This window comes from Meriones unguiculatus, chromosome 5 (assembly GCF_030254825.1).
Source record: "Meriones unguiculatus strain TT.TT164.6M chromosome 5, Bangor_MerUng_6.1, whole genome shotgun sequence".
NCBI lineage: Eukaryota > Metazoa > Chordata > Mammalia > Rodentia > Muridae > Meriones > Meriones unguiculatus.
This window is the reverse complement of record NC_083353.1, coordinates 132,941,325-132,961,273: the sequence shown is the minus strand read 5'-3', so window position 1 is coordinate 132,961,273 and position 19,949 is coordinate 132,941,325. Positions and strand designations below refer to the sequence as shown.

The 19,949-nt window shown below is 51.0% G+C and overlaps 1 protein-coding gene across 5 annotated transcripts in view; it reads left to right on the top strand.

Moving 5' to 3' along the window:
- Tmtc1 (transmembrane O-mannosyltransferase targeting cadherins 1) overlaps positions 1–19,949 on the top strand; it is a 173,161-nt gene that overhangs the window by 132,402 nt on the left and 20,810 nt on the right. For all 5 annotated transcript variants that reach the window (XM_060384532.1, XM_060384531.1, XM_060384533.1 and 2 more), the window contains one exon: positions 8,867–8,975. In XM_060384532.1, the coding sequence (XP_060240515.1) occupies positions 8,867–8,975 (109 nt within the window). The remainder of the gene's footprint in view (positions 1–8,866; positions 8,976–19,949) is intronic.

The window sequence follows — 19,949 nt, the reverse complement described above, 5'->3', positions numbered from 1 at the left end:
CCCACACCCACACCCACACCCACGCCTCCCCCTTGCACACACCCGGCTTCGGCAGTGGGCAGGGTTACTGACCTGTGTGTGGTCTGGCTCAGGCTGTTTCTGAGATGTTGAGGGTTCTCTGCTGTGAGGCTGTGTAGCACGTTAGGGTACTATACAGCCCTCAGTCCATCTTGATTAATAAGGGCTTTTCTTGGGACTTAAAATATCAAAAAAGAAAAGAAAAAAGAAGCAAGGAAACCTTGCGATTTTTATGGGCAAGGACTGCAGAATTCCTCGGTGTCAAGAGGACTCGGGACTGTTTGGAATCAGGGTATGGGGGTGTTTACATAACTGCATAGTTAAAACAGGTGCCGGCCTGCGTTGCCAAAGTGAGAAGAGAGGAGATGTGACAACTTGTGTCATGCCCCTGATGGCGTTCCAGGGACATTGCACTGGGGTCAGAGGCGGGGGTGCCCGGCCTGCTCCATCAGTCTGAGGATGGAAGCAGAGCGTGCCAGCATGCCCACCCAGCAGTGAGCTGGCGCGCTGCAGGGCAGCGTGCTTTTGCTTCTTTAGTCAGCGGCTTCAGAGAGGAGACTGGAGGGAGGACAGAGACCAGACTATTCATGGCAAGGTTCACTGATTGGGCCACACTTCCTCATAGCACCTCCATCAGCCAACGCTAACTTTGTGAGATAAGGATGTCCGTACACAGGATGGTGGATCTGCTTTAGATCTCTCAGCTTTATTTTCCTCTGAGAGAGAGTCTCACTGTGCAGCTCGGCTTGGTCAGAAACGCTGGGCCATCCTCCCTCCTTGGCCTCCCAAGTGCTGAGCGCCCAGCCACGGGCCTCAGTCTTTAACGTGAGCACACAGTGGCTAAAGGCGCACTCCCCTGGCCCTGGCCACCGTTTGAGCACACCAGCTGTGGATAGACATGTTCTTGGCCAAAATCCTCCACTCCTGTTCTGGTGACCTCTTTGTGGTGACTTCAGGCTTTACCTATCTCCAGCCCTAATCCGACATGTTTCTCCTTCCTCATTTCGGCCTGCCTTTCTCCCGTTGTCTTCACCCCTGCTGATCTTTGGTGTGATTGCCGACCGTCAGCTTGTAGCCAGTCTCTGACAGTCTTCACTGTTCGGCCTTCCGTCAGCAGGCCTCCTGTGAGGAGCATGGTTGCCCCTTCTGCGCCTTAAGCGTGCCTGTTCATGGTGTTAGACTACCTTCTTCAGTACCTCATAGGGCCTTTTGCCCCTTTGTCGCACACCTCTCTGCTTTGTCTTCTCTATGGACCGAGGGGCACTTGTGCCCATTGCATTGGCACAGTCCAGATGCCTCAGCATTCAGGGGTTCCTGCCCCTCACTGCTCATTACCACTCTCTGTCCTCTGTGGATCCAGTCCCAGCTAATGCTGAGCAGTGTGAGATGGACACCGGCCGGACTGTACCCCGTTCCCACCATCCTCCTCTCACAGTCAGTGGCTGTCCAGCAGGTTTATCTGGGAATGAGAAAGTGTGCTGCAGCCTCGTGACTAAGAGCACAGCCAACCGTTACAATGCTTCTCTGAGCGAGAGTCTCTGCTCCGTACCCGAGGTCCCTGGCTGTGGGAAACAGTCCAGGCCTGCGCCCAGTCCCACAGGAAGCAGTCAGGAAGGAGCCTGCTTTGTTTACATTCCCTAGAAGGCTGTCATCCGCTCTCCTTGCACAGAGATTTCAGTCAGAGGAATGCAGCAGGCCGGAGTGCACAGGCTTGGGCACCACATGTGACCCGGTGGCTTTCAGCCCAGTGGCTAGCAGGAACCCAGCACAGAGCCACCAGCTTCCACCTGTGGTGACAGCTCCCTGCTGCCTGACCCAGCCCAGTGGTAGAGCTATGTTTGTGCCCTCTTAAAGTTCCTAGAGGCCTCAGGATGTGCATGGCTTTGATGTCACACTATTGGGGACTGGTTTTGAACTTGGTGTGAGAACTGGTTTGGTACTGGAACCTCGACCTACCTTCACACATTTGTAACCCAGAGCTGGCTGTGTGTGTCCTGAGTAGGCTGCAGGAGATGGGATCTCTGGTACCCAGGAGCGGTGCAGTGACCTCACAGGGCTGACGCTTGTGCACACCTGTGGGAAGAGACTCGGGGCCACAGCTTCTGAAGCCAGTACTGTGAGGCCCTTGCTGTAGCACACTGCTGCCATGTGAATGCACATTTGAATTCCATCACCAAAGCCTCACTTCCTGTCTGGTGGAGCCGGCGGTGGTGGGTGTGAGGGTAATCTTGCCCTCTGTGCGTGTCATGTGTGTAGTCTGTATCTAGTGTGCGTGAGTGTGAAGGGCAGACAGAGGTCAGCCTCATGTGCTGGCCACTTTGTTTTTTGAGATAGAGCCTGTCACTGCCCTGGTACCTCGATAGGCTAGGCTAGGTGGCCAGTGAGCTCCAGAGCCCAGCTGCCTCCAGCTGCAGAGTACTGGGTTCAAGCTTGACACAACGCCTACCTGCCGGAGCGCAGACTGGGATCTGCACCAGCGCAGCGCCTCCCCGGCCCAGCAGTGTGCTGTGAGTGCTGCTTCCAGTCTTCACTGTCACCTAACAGCAATGTCTCCTCTGGGCTGTGTGTGCATTTATGAAAATCAAGCAGAAAGTCAAGTGTGAGCTGCTCTCAGCCGATGATTTGTCCACTGCATTGGCCCTGATGCACTCAGGGGTCCTGTGCTGCACGCGCACAGCAGCGCGGGGGGGGGGGGGAGGCTTCCCCTCCCCCATGGGAAGCAGAGCCCCAGGACGCCGTGTTTACCAAGACCATCGCCTGCAGTACCTGGTGCTTGAGCTTTACACATGGCTCTTCAGAAGCTAAGGTCTCCTGCCCTGAGAGGAGAGGTCCGTCTTCTCCCCAGTGGGAGACATCGCTGTGATCCCGTGACTGCAAAGCACAGTAGCCGTGGCAGACTCTCAGGATGCAGAGGCCCCGGCTGCCCGCCCACTCCCTGCTCGGCCTGGGCTCCCCCGCCCCATCATTATTCTTCTGGTTTTTTTCTCCTTCTTTCTCTGCCTTCTCCAATTATGGGAGGGGCCGCCCTGCAGCGGGTCATGCCGGTAAAGAAGCTGACTCTCTTGCTCCCAGTAGCAGTCCTGTTCCGGATCGCCCCTCACCTACGGGTGAGACTTTGGGCCCGATTCCCCACCTCCGAGCTGGGTTTTGTCTGGCTTGAGCTTGCACGGGTCTCGTGCATACAGACACCATCACTGTGAGTTCATGTATGCATCTATCCTATTGTGTATGGACCGCTCTTTCCTCAAGGTCGTCTGCCACCTCTGGCTGTCACAGTCTTTCCGTCCTTCTTCAGCACAGTCCTGAGCCTTGAGGAAGAGTGACATAGACGCCCACTTACGGTTGAGTGCTGAAGCCTCTCACTCGCTACGCGCTGACCACTTGCAGTCTCGCTGCTCATGACCATCTACTACTGAGGAACACCATTGCTGCTTACCAGCCGCCAGCTTGTGTCTGCCCCTGACCTTCCCCAGTCCTTCCCTTGAGTGTTTTCTTTCTTTCTTTCTTTCTTTCTTTCTTTCTTTCTTTCTTTCTTTCTTTCTTTCTCTCTCTCTCTCTCTTTCTTTCCTTTATTTTTACTTTATGTGCATTGGTGTTTTGCCTGCATGTCTGTCTGTCTGTGTGAAGGTGTCAGATCTTGGAGTTACAGACAGTTGTGAGCTGCCATGTAGGTTCTAGGAATTGAACCAGGGTCCTCTGGAAGAGCAGACAGTGATCTTAACTGCTGAGCCCTCTCTCTAGTCAGTTCTTACAGCAAGCAGCTGCTTCTGTTGAGATGAATGTGGGACTGTAGACAGGAATCCAGAAACTTTTGTGAATTAACAAATTCTCTAATTACTGAAAGAAAATGTGGCAGGTCCTTAATGTCTTGCTGAAAGGCTATCTTTGAGATGGAGCCAGGAAGCCCTGGGAATGTTTTCACTTGACTGGGAGGAAATCAGAACCATTGTAAAGTTCCCCGTGAAACCACAGATGTGGCACTGCAGGATCTTCACGTTGTGAACAGGATCTAATGTCTGCTTGATACCTTTCTTACGACCCCCTTCTGAAGGTATTACTGCCCTGGGAGCCCACTCTGAGGAACCGCAGCCTTTGGGGGTTTCGGGGGCAGTAGGAATTTAATAGAGTTGAATCCTGATGCAAAAGCTATAAAAGGCTTGTAGTTGTGGAGTTTTTGTCTGTCTGTTTTGGTTTTTCTGGACAGGGGTTCTCTGTGTAGCCCTTGCTGTCTTGGAATCACTCCCGGGTGTACGGAGCTCACAGAGCTTCACCTGCCTCTGCCTCCCTAGTGCTGGGATTAAAAGTGTGGGCACTGCAGCCCGCCTTGCCTTTATGTTCAATGCTTAAATGAATGACATGGTGCCAGGCGTGGTGCATGTGGTTTCTGGCTAAGGGCATTGCAGTGGAGCCGCTGTGGAGAAAGATGCCTCTGCAGCATCAGGTATCATTACCATTCCTCCTACTCAGTCCATCCCTGAGGTAGCTTTGAGGATTTTTACTATATGCAGGTCATTGGGGTGGAGTTTTAAAAAAAGATTAGTAAGATTGTCTTAGGCAGAGTTCTATTGCTCTGAAGAGACACTATGACTTAGGAAATTCTTTGTTTGTTTGTTTGTTTGTTTGTTTCTGTGTAGCACTGGCTGTCCAGGAACTCACTCTGTAGACCAGGCTGGCCTTGAACTCACAGAGATCTGCCTGCCTCTGCATTCCAGGTGCTGGAATTAAAGGAGTGTATATACCACTACCACCCAGCTTCTCATGAAACTCTTATGAAAGAAAGCATTTAACTGGGACTGGCTCACAGTTTCGGAGGGTTAGTCCATGATCATCAGGGCAGGACGCACGGCAGCTTGCAGACAGACCTGGTGCTGGAGACCAGCTGAGAGCCCTGCATCTGGACGGCAGGCAGCAGGAGAGAGAGACGCTGAGCCTGCCTTGAGCATTTGAACCTAAGAGCCCACGCAGGTGCACACTTCCTCCAACAAGGCCACACTCCTAAAGAGTGCATTCCCTGGGGACTAAGCATTCAGAGCTAGTCCTGTTCAAACTGCCGCAGGGAGCAAGAGTCCACCCACAGTAGAGCTCAGGATACAGTGAGGGTCACAGAGTACGCGCTCTGGGTGTTAGGGGCCTGGTGTTCACTATCCTAAATCTCTTGAGGAAGAACATTCACTGGGACCACCTTTCCCAGACTCCCTGGGAGATGCTCTGATGTCTCCTCCGTATCGCTCGGATGGACATTACATTGGTGAGGTCAAGGGCGTGTGTTCACAGGCTGTTCCATGGTAGTCAACCTCTGAGCTCATTCATGAGAGGCCTACGTCCCCACTCTGGCTGATGTGAGTGATTACAAATGAAAGCCACTAACCTATAAAATTATTGTGGTTTTTTTCCCCTTTGCTAATTTTGAAGAATTTTCAGCTAACTAATGCCCTATAAGGACTAATTTTCTGCCTGCATTTTGTTAAGTTTGTTATCTTCCCTTGGATTCAAGTAGTATTTCTAAATTAAACAGTGAAGACTCCTTGACATCCTAACCATAAAATCACTGTCAAAGTATTGGGGTCAAAAAATGCATTTTTTGTTTTAAAAAACATGTATAAATGGAAGAGTGACTTCTAGTGGGTGAAACCTCACAGGCGCTATAGAATGGTGTAGAACCTTCCTCTTGTTGACCAAATGAGTCACCAGGAAAGCACTGAGAGCTGTGGGGCAAATGCACGTAGCATCCACCTGTAGGGCCACAGTCACGGATGAGCCTGCGAAGGGCCGGGTGTGCATGCAGAAGAGCCAGCTAGGAGCTGACAGGTGGACAGACTGCCTTTGCTGCAGGTTTAGGCAGCTTGATGAAAACCTGCAGTCCCCTGGTGGGCAGGAACCTTGGTTTAGGAAGTGCCATCGTCAGACTGGCTTGAGGGCATGTTTGGGGGCATTTTCTTGAGGACTGGTATGTGAGGGCCTGGTTCACTGTGGTGGTGCCCTCCCTGAACAGGTAGGTGGTCCTGGAAGGAAGAGAAAGGTAGCTGAACTAAGCCTGGAAAGCGAGCGAGTGGGTAGCCTTCCTCCATGCTTTCTGCCTCAGCTGTTGCTCTAGCAGCTTCCCTCAGTGACGAGCTGTGATCAGGGTAGGGAAGCCAAATTAACCCTTTCTGCCCTGAGCTGGGTTTTGGCCCTGGTGTTTACCATGGCAATAGAAGACAAACTAGGACACCTCCACTGGGAGAGAGCCAAATGCCACCAAAATACACAGTGACGCTTTGTGTCTGAGGCTTTCTGTTGCTGTGGAGAGACACTGTGACACAGCAGTGTTCGTGCAGGAAACAGTTAACTGGGGCTGGCCCACAAGTTCAGAGATCTAGCCCAGGGTCAGCGCGGAGGTGTATAGGCAGAGGCAGGCGTCGTGCTGGAGAAGGGTTCTACATCTGGATCAGCAGGAAGAGAGAGATGCTGGGCCTGGCTTGAGCATTTGGAACCTCAAAGCCCACCCCTCAGTGGCACACTTTCTCTAACAAGGCCACACCTCCTAATGGTACCACTCCCTGGGAGCCTATGAGGGCCATTTTCATTCACACCACCCCATCTACCAGACTGAATCTTTAACTCTACAGACTTTTGAAATTACGACTTTTCACTCTCGGGTCTATGATAGGAGTTTGCCTCCTAGGTGAAATCCACCAGTAACAAGCAGCGGCTGGTACTGAGGCCTTCACGCTGCCTCCTACCGACCCTGGACCCACAGGGAACAGGGGGTGGGCACCAGGAAGGAGTGAGCTTGACCCTCACCTGCTCTGGAGAACGCATGGCCCAGGTGTGCTGAGGCCCAGGTGTGCTGAGGCCTTGGCGCCTACAGAGATCACGTGGGAAGGGTGGGTGGGGCCTGAGCGTCTGTGTGTGCAGCAGGCTGCCAGGTGCCATTCACTCTTGGGCATAAACCACATTCGAGCTGCAGGCTTGACGTCTGAGCAGTTAGCATAAGCAGCTGAGGCTAAATCCCAGTGCTCAGGAGCCTGAAGTAGGAGATTTAAGTGGATACACAATGATCCAGAAATAAGATACTAAAAAATGTGCTTTAAACATTTAGAAGCCGGCGCGGTGGCGCACACTTGTGCTCCCAGCTAGCTGGCATTAGCGATAAGTAGTAATGAATCAATTAGATGGTCAGTAAAGGTCCAAACTGGCCATCAATGGGGGCAGAGGCAGAGAGGAGGCAGAGGCAGGAGGATCGCTGTGAGTTCGAGGCCAGCCTGGTCTCCAAAGTTAGTCCAGGACAGCCAGGGCCACACAGAAAAACCCTGTCTTAAAAAAAAAAAAAACCAAAAATAAATAAATAATTTAGCATTCACTGGATTTTTACTTTTGTAGGCCATTGAAGTGGGATAAAAACAAAATAAAACCAAAAGATGAGTAAGATCAACATAGAGCCACAGAGAGCAGCCCAGAGTGCTAGTGTCCTGTCATAGTGTAACTGTTCTCTGTGGGCGTTTTTCCTCCAGAGATTCCAGGGCTGGCCTGGCATACAGAGTGACGCCTATCCCAGAGGAGATGAAGCGGTTGTGTGACACTGGAGAAGAGGATGTCGGTGTAACCAGAGCCGTTGACTCCCCTGCTGTGGGGTTTCACATTAGAAAGATGAGCACAGTGTTCATCAGATGAGGCTGCAGTCTGTCCTCTGCGTTCATGGCACCATGAGGATGTATGACGGCAGTCATTGCTGAGGGTGAATGCACCTGCACCAGTCTGTATTGGTCCAGGATGGGAAAAGGGCCCCCACGGGCTAGGCCTGGATCCTTGAGGCCTTGAGCTGTCTATGGCTCCAGGGCTTCTGTTCTTCACATTTATAAAATCTGCCGCTTAACGTCAGTATTCGTGGAAGTTGTTTCAGTAGCTAAGTTACTATTGTCTAACAGTGAGGGTTTCGGCCTCAGACAGTGAGATCAGGGAACAAACTGACATCCCCCTGCAGCGGCAGCAGCGGGAGAGGGCTCTTTCACCAAGGACAGGATTCAGACTGCCAGTCCTGGAGAAGACAGGCAGAGCCAGCTTGCAGTGAGAACACACAGTGTGTTGACCCGGTCACACATTGTATGGGATGCTTTCTTCTCGGATGGAAGCCGCAGATGGACATTTGGGCGGCTTGTCCTGGGCCAGCAGCACAATCACGGGTCGGTGTTTCTTGCTAACAGACTTGCAGACGCGGCAGTAAAGTCCCCACAGTGCACAACGTGTGTGCTGGCTGCTGTTCCTGACAAGAGTTAGGAGGGGTGTCTTTGGGTTCCCAGTTATAAAAGGTATGCAGCCTATCTTGGTGGGGCGTGGCCTCAGGAGCAGGACATGGCACTGTCCACAGCCAAGAGGCAGGGAACGGACGGGAAGTAGATGTGCTCTGTAAAACCTCAAGGCCTGTCCCCAGATCTACAGCCCCTCTGCAGTCCTCTAGTTAGGCCCAAGACCTAAGAGTACTCACTGCTCCTCCAGAAGGCCTTGGGCTGACGACAGGGCCTGTGGTGGGTGGCTGTCCACAGCCTTCCGTAACTGCACCTCTCCTGCCACCAGCTAGGAAACAAGTGTTGTTCAGCCTGCAGGGTTCCCACATTCAGCTGGCCACAGCAGGAGGGCCAGCCACTGAGGCAGGAGGACCAGCCACGGCAGCAGGGCCACGGCCCTCCCATGAGAACCAGACGTGACAAGAGACCTCAGGCCTCGGAACAGTCTGATATAAGATTGGAGAGTAGCACAGTAAAATTGGAGTGAGCTGCCTGATCTTTACCAAAAGCAATGAGAACTTGATGTTTACGCAGAGGATTAAAGCAGGTGCTCATGAAGGGTGTCTTCCTCCTGTCACCTGCAGGTCCCAGGAGAAAACAGAAGAGGCCATCATGCTGCTGAGGGAGTCCATTAAGTATGGTCCAGACTTTGCTGACGCCTACTCCAGCTTGGCTTCCCTCCTGGCTGAGCAGGTAAGTGCTTCCATCTAACTCCACCAGGTTTTCCTTCAATGTGACTGTCAGGCGCATAGGCCAGTGTCACCACAGGTGTGCACAGGAATGACGGAACGAGTAGCCGTCGGCTCCGTCGAGTCATCTCAGGTAGGTTCTTGGTCCACACTAGGGTCCCAGCTGGCACTGGAGGGAGAAGGGCGCTGTTGGCGCGGGGTGTGTTTGCTGGCATTTGGGGGACAGTGTGTGCGTTTCCTACTGTTTTTAAAAATGTCTTCAATAAAAGAAAATGTCAACAAATAAATTAGCCCTCAGACTATGCTCAGCAGCTCTGTTCTGCTCTGTCTCCCCGGCTGCCTGTTTCTGAGTTGCTGGGGGCTCTTGTTGAGGGCTTCTCCAGCCAGAGCTTTGGCATCTTCCGCAGTAACACTCCTGTGTGGTCCCTCGTTCCCTGTTTATACTTCTACTTACTTGTGATATGACAGTTCGTCATCTTAAAACCTACCTGGAAAGAACAGACGGCAAGACAGGCCCCTGGGAGACCGTTCTGGCCTGAGCCGCTGTGTTCCTGTCACCTTTCGCTTGTCTGAGTGACTTGAAGCCAGTTTTCGGGGTCTGTGGTGTTTGTTCCCCTTGCCCGGGGATTGCACGTGTGGGCTACCTTCTGTAAACCGATGCTACGGTTTTGTCAACACATGTCCGTGACCCTGAGAGTGGTGGGTTCTGCTGCCAATCAATGCCCAGTCCGCTTTAGAAACCAAACTGAGATCCTCGCTGCCGTCACTCGGCTTAAACACGGGAACGCTGATCCCGCACTGCAGTTACTCGGGATGCACTTTACATTTTAAACATTTCAGAAGTTCCAGGAAGCAGCAAAATTCGAATGCTCTAAGAATATCCAAGTGACAGAAATTACAAACTTAGTTTTTATGTTTTAATATAGCCATTCCTAGAACCCTTCTCAGACACAAACATCTGTGGATCTGTGAGCTGCAGATGTGAAATGGCGTCGGAGATAAACAGCTCCTGTGCAAACTTTTAAATCCCCTAAACCTAGTGCAGCGTACAGTAGCTGTGCAGATAGCGGCTACACTGCATTGATTAGGGCCTAAAGCCAGGAAACCTCGGAAAAGGCACAATATTTTCCGAGTGCATTTATTTGTGTTTGCGTGTAGGAGAGTGGATGGGTATGTGTATGAACGTGAGTGTGTGAGTGTATGTGTGTGTGCAAGAAGAGATTTCCAGCGCCTTCCTCTGTCACCCTCTGCCTTAGTCCTTTAGGCCAGGGTTCCTCACTGAACCGGAGTTCACTCTTTTAGCTACACTGGTTGGGCAGTGAACTCTGGGATCTACCGGTCTTTACCTGAGTCACTGGGGTTATAGACACACATGGCCAGTGTGAACTAGGGACTCTGACTCAGGTCTCTGAGATTACTCGGGGCTTGGATGTCAGACCTACCCCTGAGCCTCTCTGTGGCCCCTCTCTTGCCTGTTAGCTGAGGTTTGTTGTGTTCTGAGCAGTGTGGACAGGCCTGCAGGAAGCTGTTTGGAGTGGATGGTGTTCTTGCACGCCGACATCTAGTTGACTGCGTTTGTTCACGTCTCATCAGGACAGGAGGCACACAGGAAGTGGGCCAACTGTAAATGTCAAGGCTGCGTCCCGCTTCCTCTTCCTCCGGCCCGCCTCTTAGAGATGCTGCTTTCCAACCAGCCGCAGAACCGGCATGGCCTGCGAGGGACATTGTGCCCTGTGGCCATGGCCTCAGTGTGCAGACTGTAGTGTTTGTGTGTATCGTGTGTTTTCATTTCTGGGGTTGGTATCCTGAGATCAAATTCAAACTGTGTGGGACAGGAAGGTGGGGCAGGTACTCCTGTGAAGCTTGAAGACTGGGTTTCAGATCCTTACACTCCACACACACAGTGAACAGGCACCATTTTTACCTGAAGTGTCAGCACGTGAGAAGTGGAGACAGAGGGTCCCGGGCTGGGTTCACTGGGAAAACCTGAGTCAGTGCAAAGTGGAGCACTGTTGGGGAGAACCCACAAGTGTCAGCCTCACGCCTCCACACGCATGCTCACACACACACGTCACACATTCATGCATGCATCACATTTTAAAAATATGTTGGTTTTCAGGCTTGTCTCCTGTGACCACAGTTTCTGTAGGAAAAGCGTGCTCTTCTGTACACCCGCACTGCTGTGGGGCCTCTCTAACTAGTCTTACTGTTTACAGATAAAGCATTAATGGGGTACGGTGGTGGTCTTAGTAGATGCCCGCAGGTCCGTCTGCATTCCTCCTCTAGACTGACAAACCCCGACTTCATGAAAGATACGAGTTAAACTGACCCAGGCTTAGTGACCTTGGCATTCCTATTAGGCCCAGACCATCGTGTCACTATATAAGAGGCTCAGCTTACACCAATGGCAGTTTGCTGTTTGTTTAATGAAATAAAGAACTTTTCAGACAAAAATTTTAAAAGAATAACATATATACTTTTTCCTTAGCTGAATTTCAAGAGTATCAGATGGGATAGTTGAAATGATTTCCTGATTATTTTTTGTGGAAATAAGGCAAGCTGACATAAAAATCTATTGAATTTCTCATAGTTGGAGCTCAGCAGTTGTGAAGAGAAACAGATTATGGAGAAGACCTTCATCTTTGCTGACCCCTTTCCTCTCCCTCCTCTTGAGTCTGTACATCTTACCTTAATGTCTGGAATTCTTTTGGGGTGAAACAAGGTTTCTGATACACAGTGTTGTCAAACAGGAGGTGAGGAAAATCCGCAACTTGACATTCCTTGAAGCAGCCTCCTTTCAGCGGCAGCACGGTGACAGCACCCTAGTCTTTCACGCCCCGGAGAGTGCGGGAGCAGCGCTCTTCCCCCTCCCTGAGGACAGCCACGCAGTGTCACACTAGAAGAAATAATGACGGAATGAAATGAGTTCGCCACGTGCAGGCTTCCAGCAGCTGTGTGAACGACGCACGTTTATCTGTACTTCATTTCAGGGTTGCAGAGAGCACGGCCTGTGGGCTGGATGCACTTATAATTAAGATGTCCACACAAGAGAAATCTTTTGAATATGCTTGGTTTATTTGCATAAACATGACTTACGCTTTTGTATGACTATGAAAGCTCAACAGACATCTCACCAAGCCAGGAACCGCTGGGGACCAGCTCCTTTATCTACTGAACTAACTTCACAGAGTCCTGCTGGTGTCGCCCCAACGCCTGCTCGCTACTTAGAGATAATGTATTGTAGAGTATATATTACACACCAGTGGTCAGTTTCTTCTTCCTGCACTTCCTCCTCTTCCTCCTTCTCTTCCTCTACTTCCTCCTCCTCCTCTTTCTCCTCTTCCTGTTCCTCCTCTTCTTCCTCCTCCTCTTCCTCCCTCTTTTTCTCCTCTTCCTCCACTTCCTCCTCCTCTTCCTCCCTCTTTTTCTCCTCTTCCTCCACTTCCTCCTCCTCTTCCTCCTGTTCTTCCCCCTCCTCTCTTCATGTTCCTCCCCCCTCCTTTTCCTCTTCTTTCTCCTCCTTCTCCACCTCCCCCTCCTCCTCCTCCTCTCCCTCCTTTTTTCCCTGGTAGCTTTTCAAAAACAATATTTTGAGCCAGGTGTGCTGTCTCATACCTGTAATCACAGCGCCTGGAAGATTGCTGTAATCAGAACCATCCTAAGCTGCAGACTGAGACCCTGTGTTGGAAAAAGAAACAGAAATAGTATCTGAATCATTTCATGATGGTGCAAACTAAGAAGTAAACACCATCTCCTAGCTCTCATGCCATGTTCCTGAGCTGTCTCCTCTCGGAGCAGGCCTGTGTGCTCTGCCACCAGAGGCAATGTGGTCTTGACCTCAATCTTGACAGGCACGGAGCATGTAAATGAAAATCCCACATGTGCAGGATGGCTGGGTGGACACCAGGAGATCAAAGTGACTTTGGGTTTCAAACAAATGAAACCATGTTAGGAGCAGGTAACTTTCAGAGTGACAGTAGTGGGGTGGCATCATGGGGCGAGGTGGCATCTCAGTGACTCGGGTGCCTGTTGGACAAGCTTGAGGACCAGAGTACAATCTGCAGAACCCGAATAAAAAGCAGAGTGGAGACTGTCTATACCCAGCACTGGGGAGGTGCTCAGGAGGGCCCCAGGATCGATGTCCAGCCAGCCTCCATCTCTGAGGGTCCAGTGGGATCTCGTATCTCTAAAACAAGGTGGACTGACCCTGAGGAAAAACCCTGGAAGACCCTGGAGAAAGCAAATGCTCCTCTGTGTGATCACAGCAGAAGGGTGGGGAATCTGATGTCAGGGGAGTCCCGGGTGGTCGTGGCCTGCCTTCCGTCTTGCTTTCCCCTCATCCCCGTCAGCATTCAGAGGTGGGTGCTCCGCAGACAGGGCTGTAAATTAACAGTCCTGAGCCTCAGGAACACGTGTGCATTTAGCTCTGACCACATGGAACATAACCTTGTATCACATTAGCAGTAACGGAGATGAAATGAACATTGTCTATGATTCCAGCTGAAGAACCAGCCTGCCTCCATCTTAGGTTTAAAAGCCATCTGATAGTAAAGACAAAGTGGGCTCATTCCTGTTTATGATTAAAGCTGTTTCTCAAGGATTGGGCTGTGACCCGCTTGTAATCGTAATCACAGATGTTTCTGTACTGCCCGCTCCAGGAATGGCATGTCTTTGCTTCAAACCATTGTCTGTAACGATCTTGCAACCCACCTTTGTTTCTGATGTCACCTCTGACTACCTTGCAGTGACGGCCTGTTGTGTCTGGCCTGCAGCCACGTCCAGGTCACTAGGACTAACGTGCATTCCTGTTCTGCGTCTGCAGCCCCGCCTGTTGTGCCCAGCAGCTCCCCACTTGGAGACCCACTGCCCCCGAACTCTAAAAGCCTGGTCTTCTGCACCTCCAATGCTGACTTCTTGACCCCTGCCTTAGCGGGAGGCAGTTGTGTGCACGGGTTAAAAACCTTGCTTTACTGAATTGATTGCTTTAATTAATTTCGCTGTGATGATTTGGGTCAATGGTCCTTCTCCTGCCTGGGGGTTAACATGAGCACTGTAAATTTCACTAATGTCGGCTGCAGAGCCTATTGCAGAACTTGATATGGAAACAGAAATATTTTCCTTTCATGTATTTGGGGTGTGACCGTGTTTAACACCAGAGTGAACAAATGCTGAGATGGAATGGGGACTTCGTAAGAGAGTGCAGTCAGTTTCCCACCTTCTTCTCGGGCTGGCGCGCTCACCCTTCCCGCCACATCGACTTGGAGTGAGCCCTAGTGTCAGGGTCATTGATTTAATTATCTACCTGATGGTGACTGAGCACTCAGTCCCTGAGCACCACAGGTCCCTCAAGTAGGGAGTCCTGCGCCTTGCCTTCCTGGAACGGAGACATGACAGAGAGGTCCGAAGCATGGAGTGAGAGTGCCTGCAGCAGGTGTGGCTGAGGGTGGCAGGTGTGGCTGAGGGTGGCAGGTGTGGCTGAGGGCGGCAGGTGGGGGTGGCAGGTGGGGCTGAGTAGGCAGGTGTGGCCGAGGGTGGCAGGTGGGGCTGAGGATGGCAGGTGTGGCTGAGTAGGCAGGTGGGGCTGAGGGTGGCAGGTGTGGCTGAGGGTGGCAGGTGTGGCTGAGGATGGCAGGTGTGGCTGAGTAGGCAGGTGGGGCTGAGGGCGGCAGGTGGGGGTGGCAGGTGTGGCTGAGTAGGCAGGTGTGGCTGAGGGTGGCAGGTGTGGCCGAGGGTGGCAGGTGGGGCTGAGTAGGCAGGTGGGGCTGAGGGTGGCAGGTGTGGCCGAGGGTGGCAGGTGGGGCTGAGTAGGCAGGTGGGGCTGAGTAGGCAGGTGGGGCTGAGTAGGCAGGTGGGGCTGAGTAGGCAGGTGGGGCTGAGTAGGCAGGTGGGGCTGAGGGCGGCAGGCAGTAGGCGACTACCCGAAGCCTGAGGAGGAAGGCCTTCTGGCCAGGAGCAGGTCATGGGAATCTCACGCCTGCAGGAGTGGAGGGTGGGACACACGGAAATCTGGGCACTGAGTCACTTACAGGAGTAGGCCTTCTCTCTGCTGGCCCCGTGGGTGGCTTCTGCCGAGGTGTGCTCTTATGTTCTTCCTAATGTGTTCTTGGAGGACTTCATGACAGCATGTTCACCCGTTTTTCCCTCTCCCACCATTCTGCCTCCTGCTGTTTCCCCATCCTCACGCCATCTTCCCTGAAGTCGCCTGAGTTAGCACTCCCTTGGTGGGGCCATCCCCCAGGGCATGGACGACCTCTGCAGCTGGGGCGGGGCTGCCCACCAGCTCTTAGGGAGGCAGCTCACATCCTTCACCTTAATTTCTGGGAGCTGCTCTGCACTCAGGCACCGCTATCGGAACTCCTTTTTAGAAGCTCATCCTTTGAGATGATCGTGCCACTAGTTGGTCAGCTTCCCTAAGGCTTTCTTGCAGTCCTTCCTTCTGCTCAAGCCATTCCTGCCTCTCCCCTTCCCTAGTCCCTGCCTGGCCCACTTTACACAGCGCTTTCCTCCCTCCCTCTCTCCCTCTGCGGGGCGGACGTCCTGCCTCTAGTCCCTCCACGTCTTGCTTGTTGAGTGCTCTGGCTCTCCTCTTTGCATGCCCTTTCTTCCACTTCATTATAGCGCACACTGCTATAAGGAAGGACGCCAGGCTAGTTGATTCACTTCAGGCCGATGTGAAAGAAGCTGAGACGTTTAACACTGATGGACTGTCTCTCAGGAATGCCCTGTGATCATCTGAAGTCTGTCATTTACTGTTGTGTAAAGAAAATAACCGTGGTGAGACCGGTGAGGCAGGAGGCAGACCCTCTGGGCATCTTCATCTTCGGAGGGGCTGTGTCTTGACTGGTTTCTTAGCAAACTCAGGAGGTTCTAAAGCCCCTGGCGTGTCCAGCTCCGGCTTCCCCAGGCTGTCACAGACACGTCTGGAGCTTCCAAGAGCTCTGTATTGACCTCACTTCAGGGGTGCCTTGCGCCATGGGTTAGAATGGCCACAGTTCCGACGGGCTCAGATCGGCTGCTGTGTCAGGGGCTGTTTGGTGACCCCAGTGTGCACCTCCGTGAATACACCTTGCAGTGGACAGTCCTCTAAGCTTCTGCTCCAGTCTTGTTGAGGGAGCCCCCCATCTCCCCATCTCTATGCAGCGTTCCTGCAAATATGAAAAAGTGACTTGCCTTTCACTCACATTCTTCTGTGAATTTACAGTAGTTTTCAGTGGTCACACGGTATATCCACAATTCAGACGGGCTGTTAAATGACAGCGCCCTTTCTGTTTTTCAGCTTGTCAGGTCCGATTTCCTCCACACCTCAGCTAACAATGACAGAAACCACTTAACCACTGTCGCAAAAGCAGGTATGAGAATCCAGCTGTCTTTTACTCGGTCAGACATTAACGAGATCTGTAAAGATTTAAACTAATGGGGCCAGGACATAGCTCTGAATTCTATCCCAGTATGCCCATAACCACGATGAGATAGTAAACATCTCAGTTAATGCCTCTATACTACCTCCTTCTGCTGTGGAGTGTATTTCCTAGATAAATGTATTCTTTATGTTAGAGGTCATTCTTTATGTCAGAGTTCATTATTTTAAATAAGCTACACTGTGGAGGAATAAGAGTCCTCCTTCCCCAGCAACCATTAGCTGCCTGCAGGTCCTCAAAGAAGGGAGGGACTTTATATGTCCCTAATGTAAATATTCACTTTACATCCTGCTTGTAGCCCCCTCCGTCCTCTCCTGCTGGTCCCATCCTCCCTCTCTCTTCAATCTATCTCTCTTTCCCTACTCCTCAAAAAAGGGGAGTCCAATCCACCAGCCCACCCCCAGCTCATCAAGTCTCATGAGGAAGTTACTGAAAAGCAGGCAACAGAGTCTGTGTCAGAGTCAGCCCCTGCTCCCCTTGCTCCAGACCCACATGCAGACCCCACTACCCATCGGCTACATCTGTGTAGGGGGCCTAGGTCCAGTCTGTGGTCCTTGGTTGGTGCTTCAGTCTCCATGAACTGCCCTGGGCCCTGGTTAGTTGGCTCTGTTGGTCCTTCCGTTGCACTCCTGTCCCCTCCAGATCCTTCTATCCTTCCCTCGCTCTTGCACAAGGCTCCTTGCACTCCACCTGATGTGAGTCTCAGCATCTGTTTCAACCTGCTGCTGGGAGGAGCGGCTCAGAGAACAGCGTGCATGTCTCCTGTCTGCATGCATGGCATAATGTCAGAGGCTGGCTCTTTCCTGTGGCGTGCGTCTCAGGCTGGGCCTGCATTGGGTGGGCATTCCCCCAGTCTCTGCTCTGTCTGTTCCCCTCCCTCCACTAGGAGTCCTGTCTAGTCAGAGGGTGGCCTCTCCAGCCTCCATGACCCCGCTAGTAGGAATCCTAGCTAGAGTCACCCCCACGTTCTCCCAGAAGCCCCCCCTGTCCTAGGTCTCCAGCTTGTCACAGAGATGCTCCCGCCCATGGTTTCTCTTCTCTCTGCAGGCCTCTGTCCTCCTGCTCCTGCTCTTCCCAGCTCGGATCTCCCGCTCAGTTCTTTCCACACTCCCTGTCCTACCTTGTTCTCTCTCTTCAACTGCTTCTGGGGTCTGTTCTATCTGTGTCCCCTTCTTGTGAGATTTACCCATCCCCCCTAGGGTCCTTCTTGTTACTTATCTTCTTTGGGTCTGTGAATTGTAGTATGTTTATCCTCTTCTATATGGCTCATATCCACTTATAAGTGAGCATATACTACGTGTGTCTTTCTGCTACTGGGACACCTCACTCAGGATGATCTCTTCTAGTTCCATCCATTTGCCTGCAAATTTCACAATCTCCTTGTTTTTAATAGCTGAGTAGTATCCCATTGTGTACCACAGGTTTTTTTATCCATTCTTCAGTTGAGGGACATCTAGGTTGTTTCCAGATTCTGACTATTACAAATAAAGCTGCTATGAACACAGTTGAGCAGATGTCCTTGTTGTATGGTGGAGTGTCTTTTGTGTGTTTGCCTAGGAGTGGTATAGCTGGGTCTTGAGATAGCACTATTCCAATTTTCGGAGAAAGCACGAGATTGATTTCCAAAGTGGCTGCACAAGTTTGCGCTCCCACCAGCCATGGAGGAGGGTTCCCCTTTCTCCACATCCTTGCTACCATGTGCTGTCACTTGAGTTTTTGATCTTAGCCATTTTGATGGGTGTAAAATGGAATCTCTGAGTCCTTGTGATTTGCATTTCCCTGATGAGTAAGGACATTGAACATTTCTTTAAGTGTTTCTTGGGCCATTTGAGATTTCTCTATTGAGAATTATTTGTTTAACTTTGTACCCCATGTGATGGTAAATTTATACCAATGTAACAAAGTAACCTTATATAAACATAGCAATATCTTAAAGTTGAAGAGTATATTCAATAATGCACCTTTTGTCTTATTATTTCTATAAGCTATTTCTATATTCCCTTATTTCTTTACAGTGCCTTTCTTTTTCCCTAAGAAAGAAAAAGAAAAGAGAGAAATCCCTGGGTCTAACCTTGTTTTCTCTTTGAATAAGGCCATTAATAATGTATAAGCATCTCCCAATGAAGATAAACATTCATAGCCTAAGAAAACAACCAAAAACCTATCCAGTCCCTCTTAAGAAAAATGGGGCATCAGTCTCAAGATTTGCTTCTTGCTGATGGGGGTGGCAGTAAATTCTATTTGGGGGCCTGAAGGAAACTAGAGAAAATGGTTGAGTAAGTTAGCATCCACATTTGTGGCCCAGTCTCTGAATTTTGAGAAATTTTAGGTTTCATAGAAGTCCTATTTGGAACAGTCTGAAACATTGGACTAATTGAGATCAGTAGCTTTTTTTCAAAGCCCTTTTGGGAGCAGGCTCTGATGAGGAGCAGCATCTGAGGTGGTTTAAGCCGGAACAAATGTGTCAGCGTCTCAGCATGCTGGAGATGAATCCTGTCAGGTTCAAGAGTCCAGTTCTTTTCCCCTGAAAGTGTGGAATTTCTCATGTGCGATACATAGTCCATAAGCAAATGAGCTGCACAGGGTGCTCAGAGCAGTTGAGGATGGCTCTCTGCTCTCTGTATGAGCAGGAAGAAGCCATCTGTAAATGCTTACTTTTGTAGGAGAGGGTGCCATGGACCTGTCCTGGGGAGGAGGCATCACATTGCTGAAATCAGAACAAGGCTGTGCAGATCTAAGTATTTGCCGCCGGGCTCTTGGGCAGCTGCTGGGTTAGGCCAAGCTGGTACTTGTTTCTGTGAGAAGACTTCATGTTTAAAGAGACAGGGTGGTGCCGCGAGCAACAGAAAGGCATTATCTTTTCAATTCGGTATTATTTAAATCCCCTCTGTCTTTAATGTTTAAGCATATCCTGGGCATTTTGTTCCTGTTTCCAGGCTGGGCCTGGGTTTCTGCCTTTGCTGTGGTTGTTTTCGTTGTGTTCTCTTTTCCATATGGAGCAGGTGGTTATGTCTTTATAGACAAAACTTTACATAAACCCCCTTTTATCTTTCCCTGGGTATTTTGTATCTGGCTGTTTATATTTGTTGTGCTATCTTTGTTCTGCCTCTTTCCATATGGGATGGACGGTTCCACCTTTTAAATATACAAATTATAGCCTTTGAGATTTTAGGACTTACTTAGGCTGCTGTGTACTCCACGCCCATATGTAGTCCCTGTATTTTTCTGCACCAGGCATGGTCACAGCCTGTTCCCAAGAAAGTGTCTCAGGTCAGGGGATAAGCTCCTCCCATAGTGCCGTGCTCCTCAACAGAGTGCTGTGCGCCTCCACATAGAGCTGTGCTCCTCAACAGGGTGCGGTGCTCCTCCCATAGTGCCATGCTCCTCAAGAGAGCGTGGTGCTCCTCCACAGAGCGCTGTGCTCCTCCACATAGTGCTGTGCTCCTCAACAGAGCGTGGTGCTCCTCAGCTCAGTCAGCGGCCAGCAGCTTTTGTTGTGGGAGTTCTGTAGTTTGCATGTTTGTCTCCTGGCTTACCCGTGGTATTCCACCCCTCAGCTT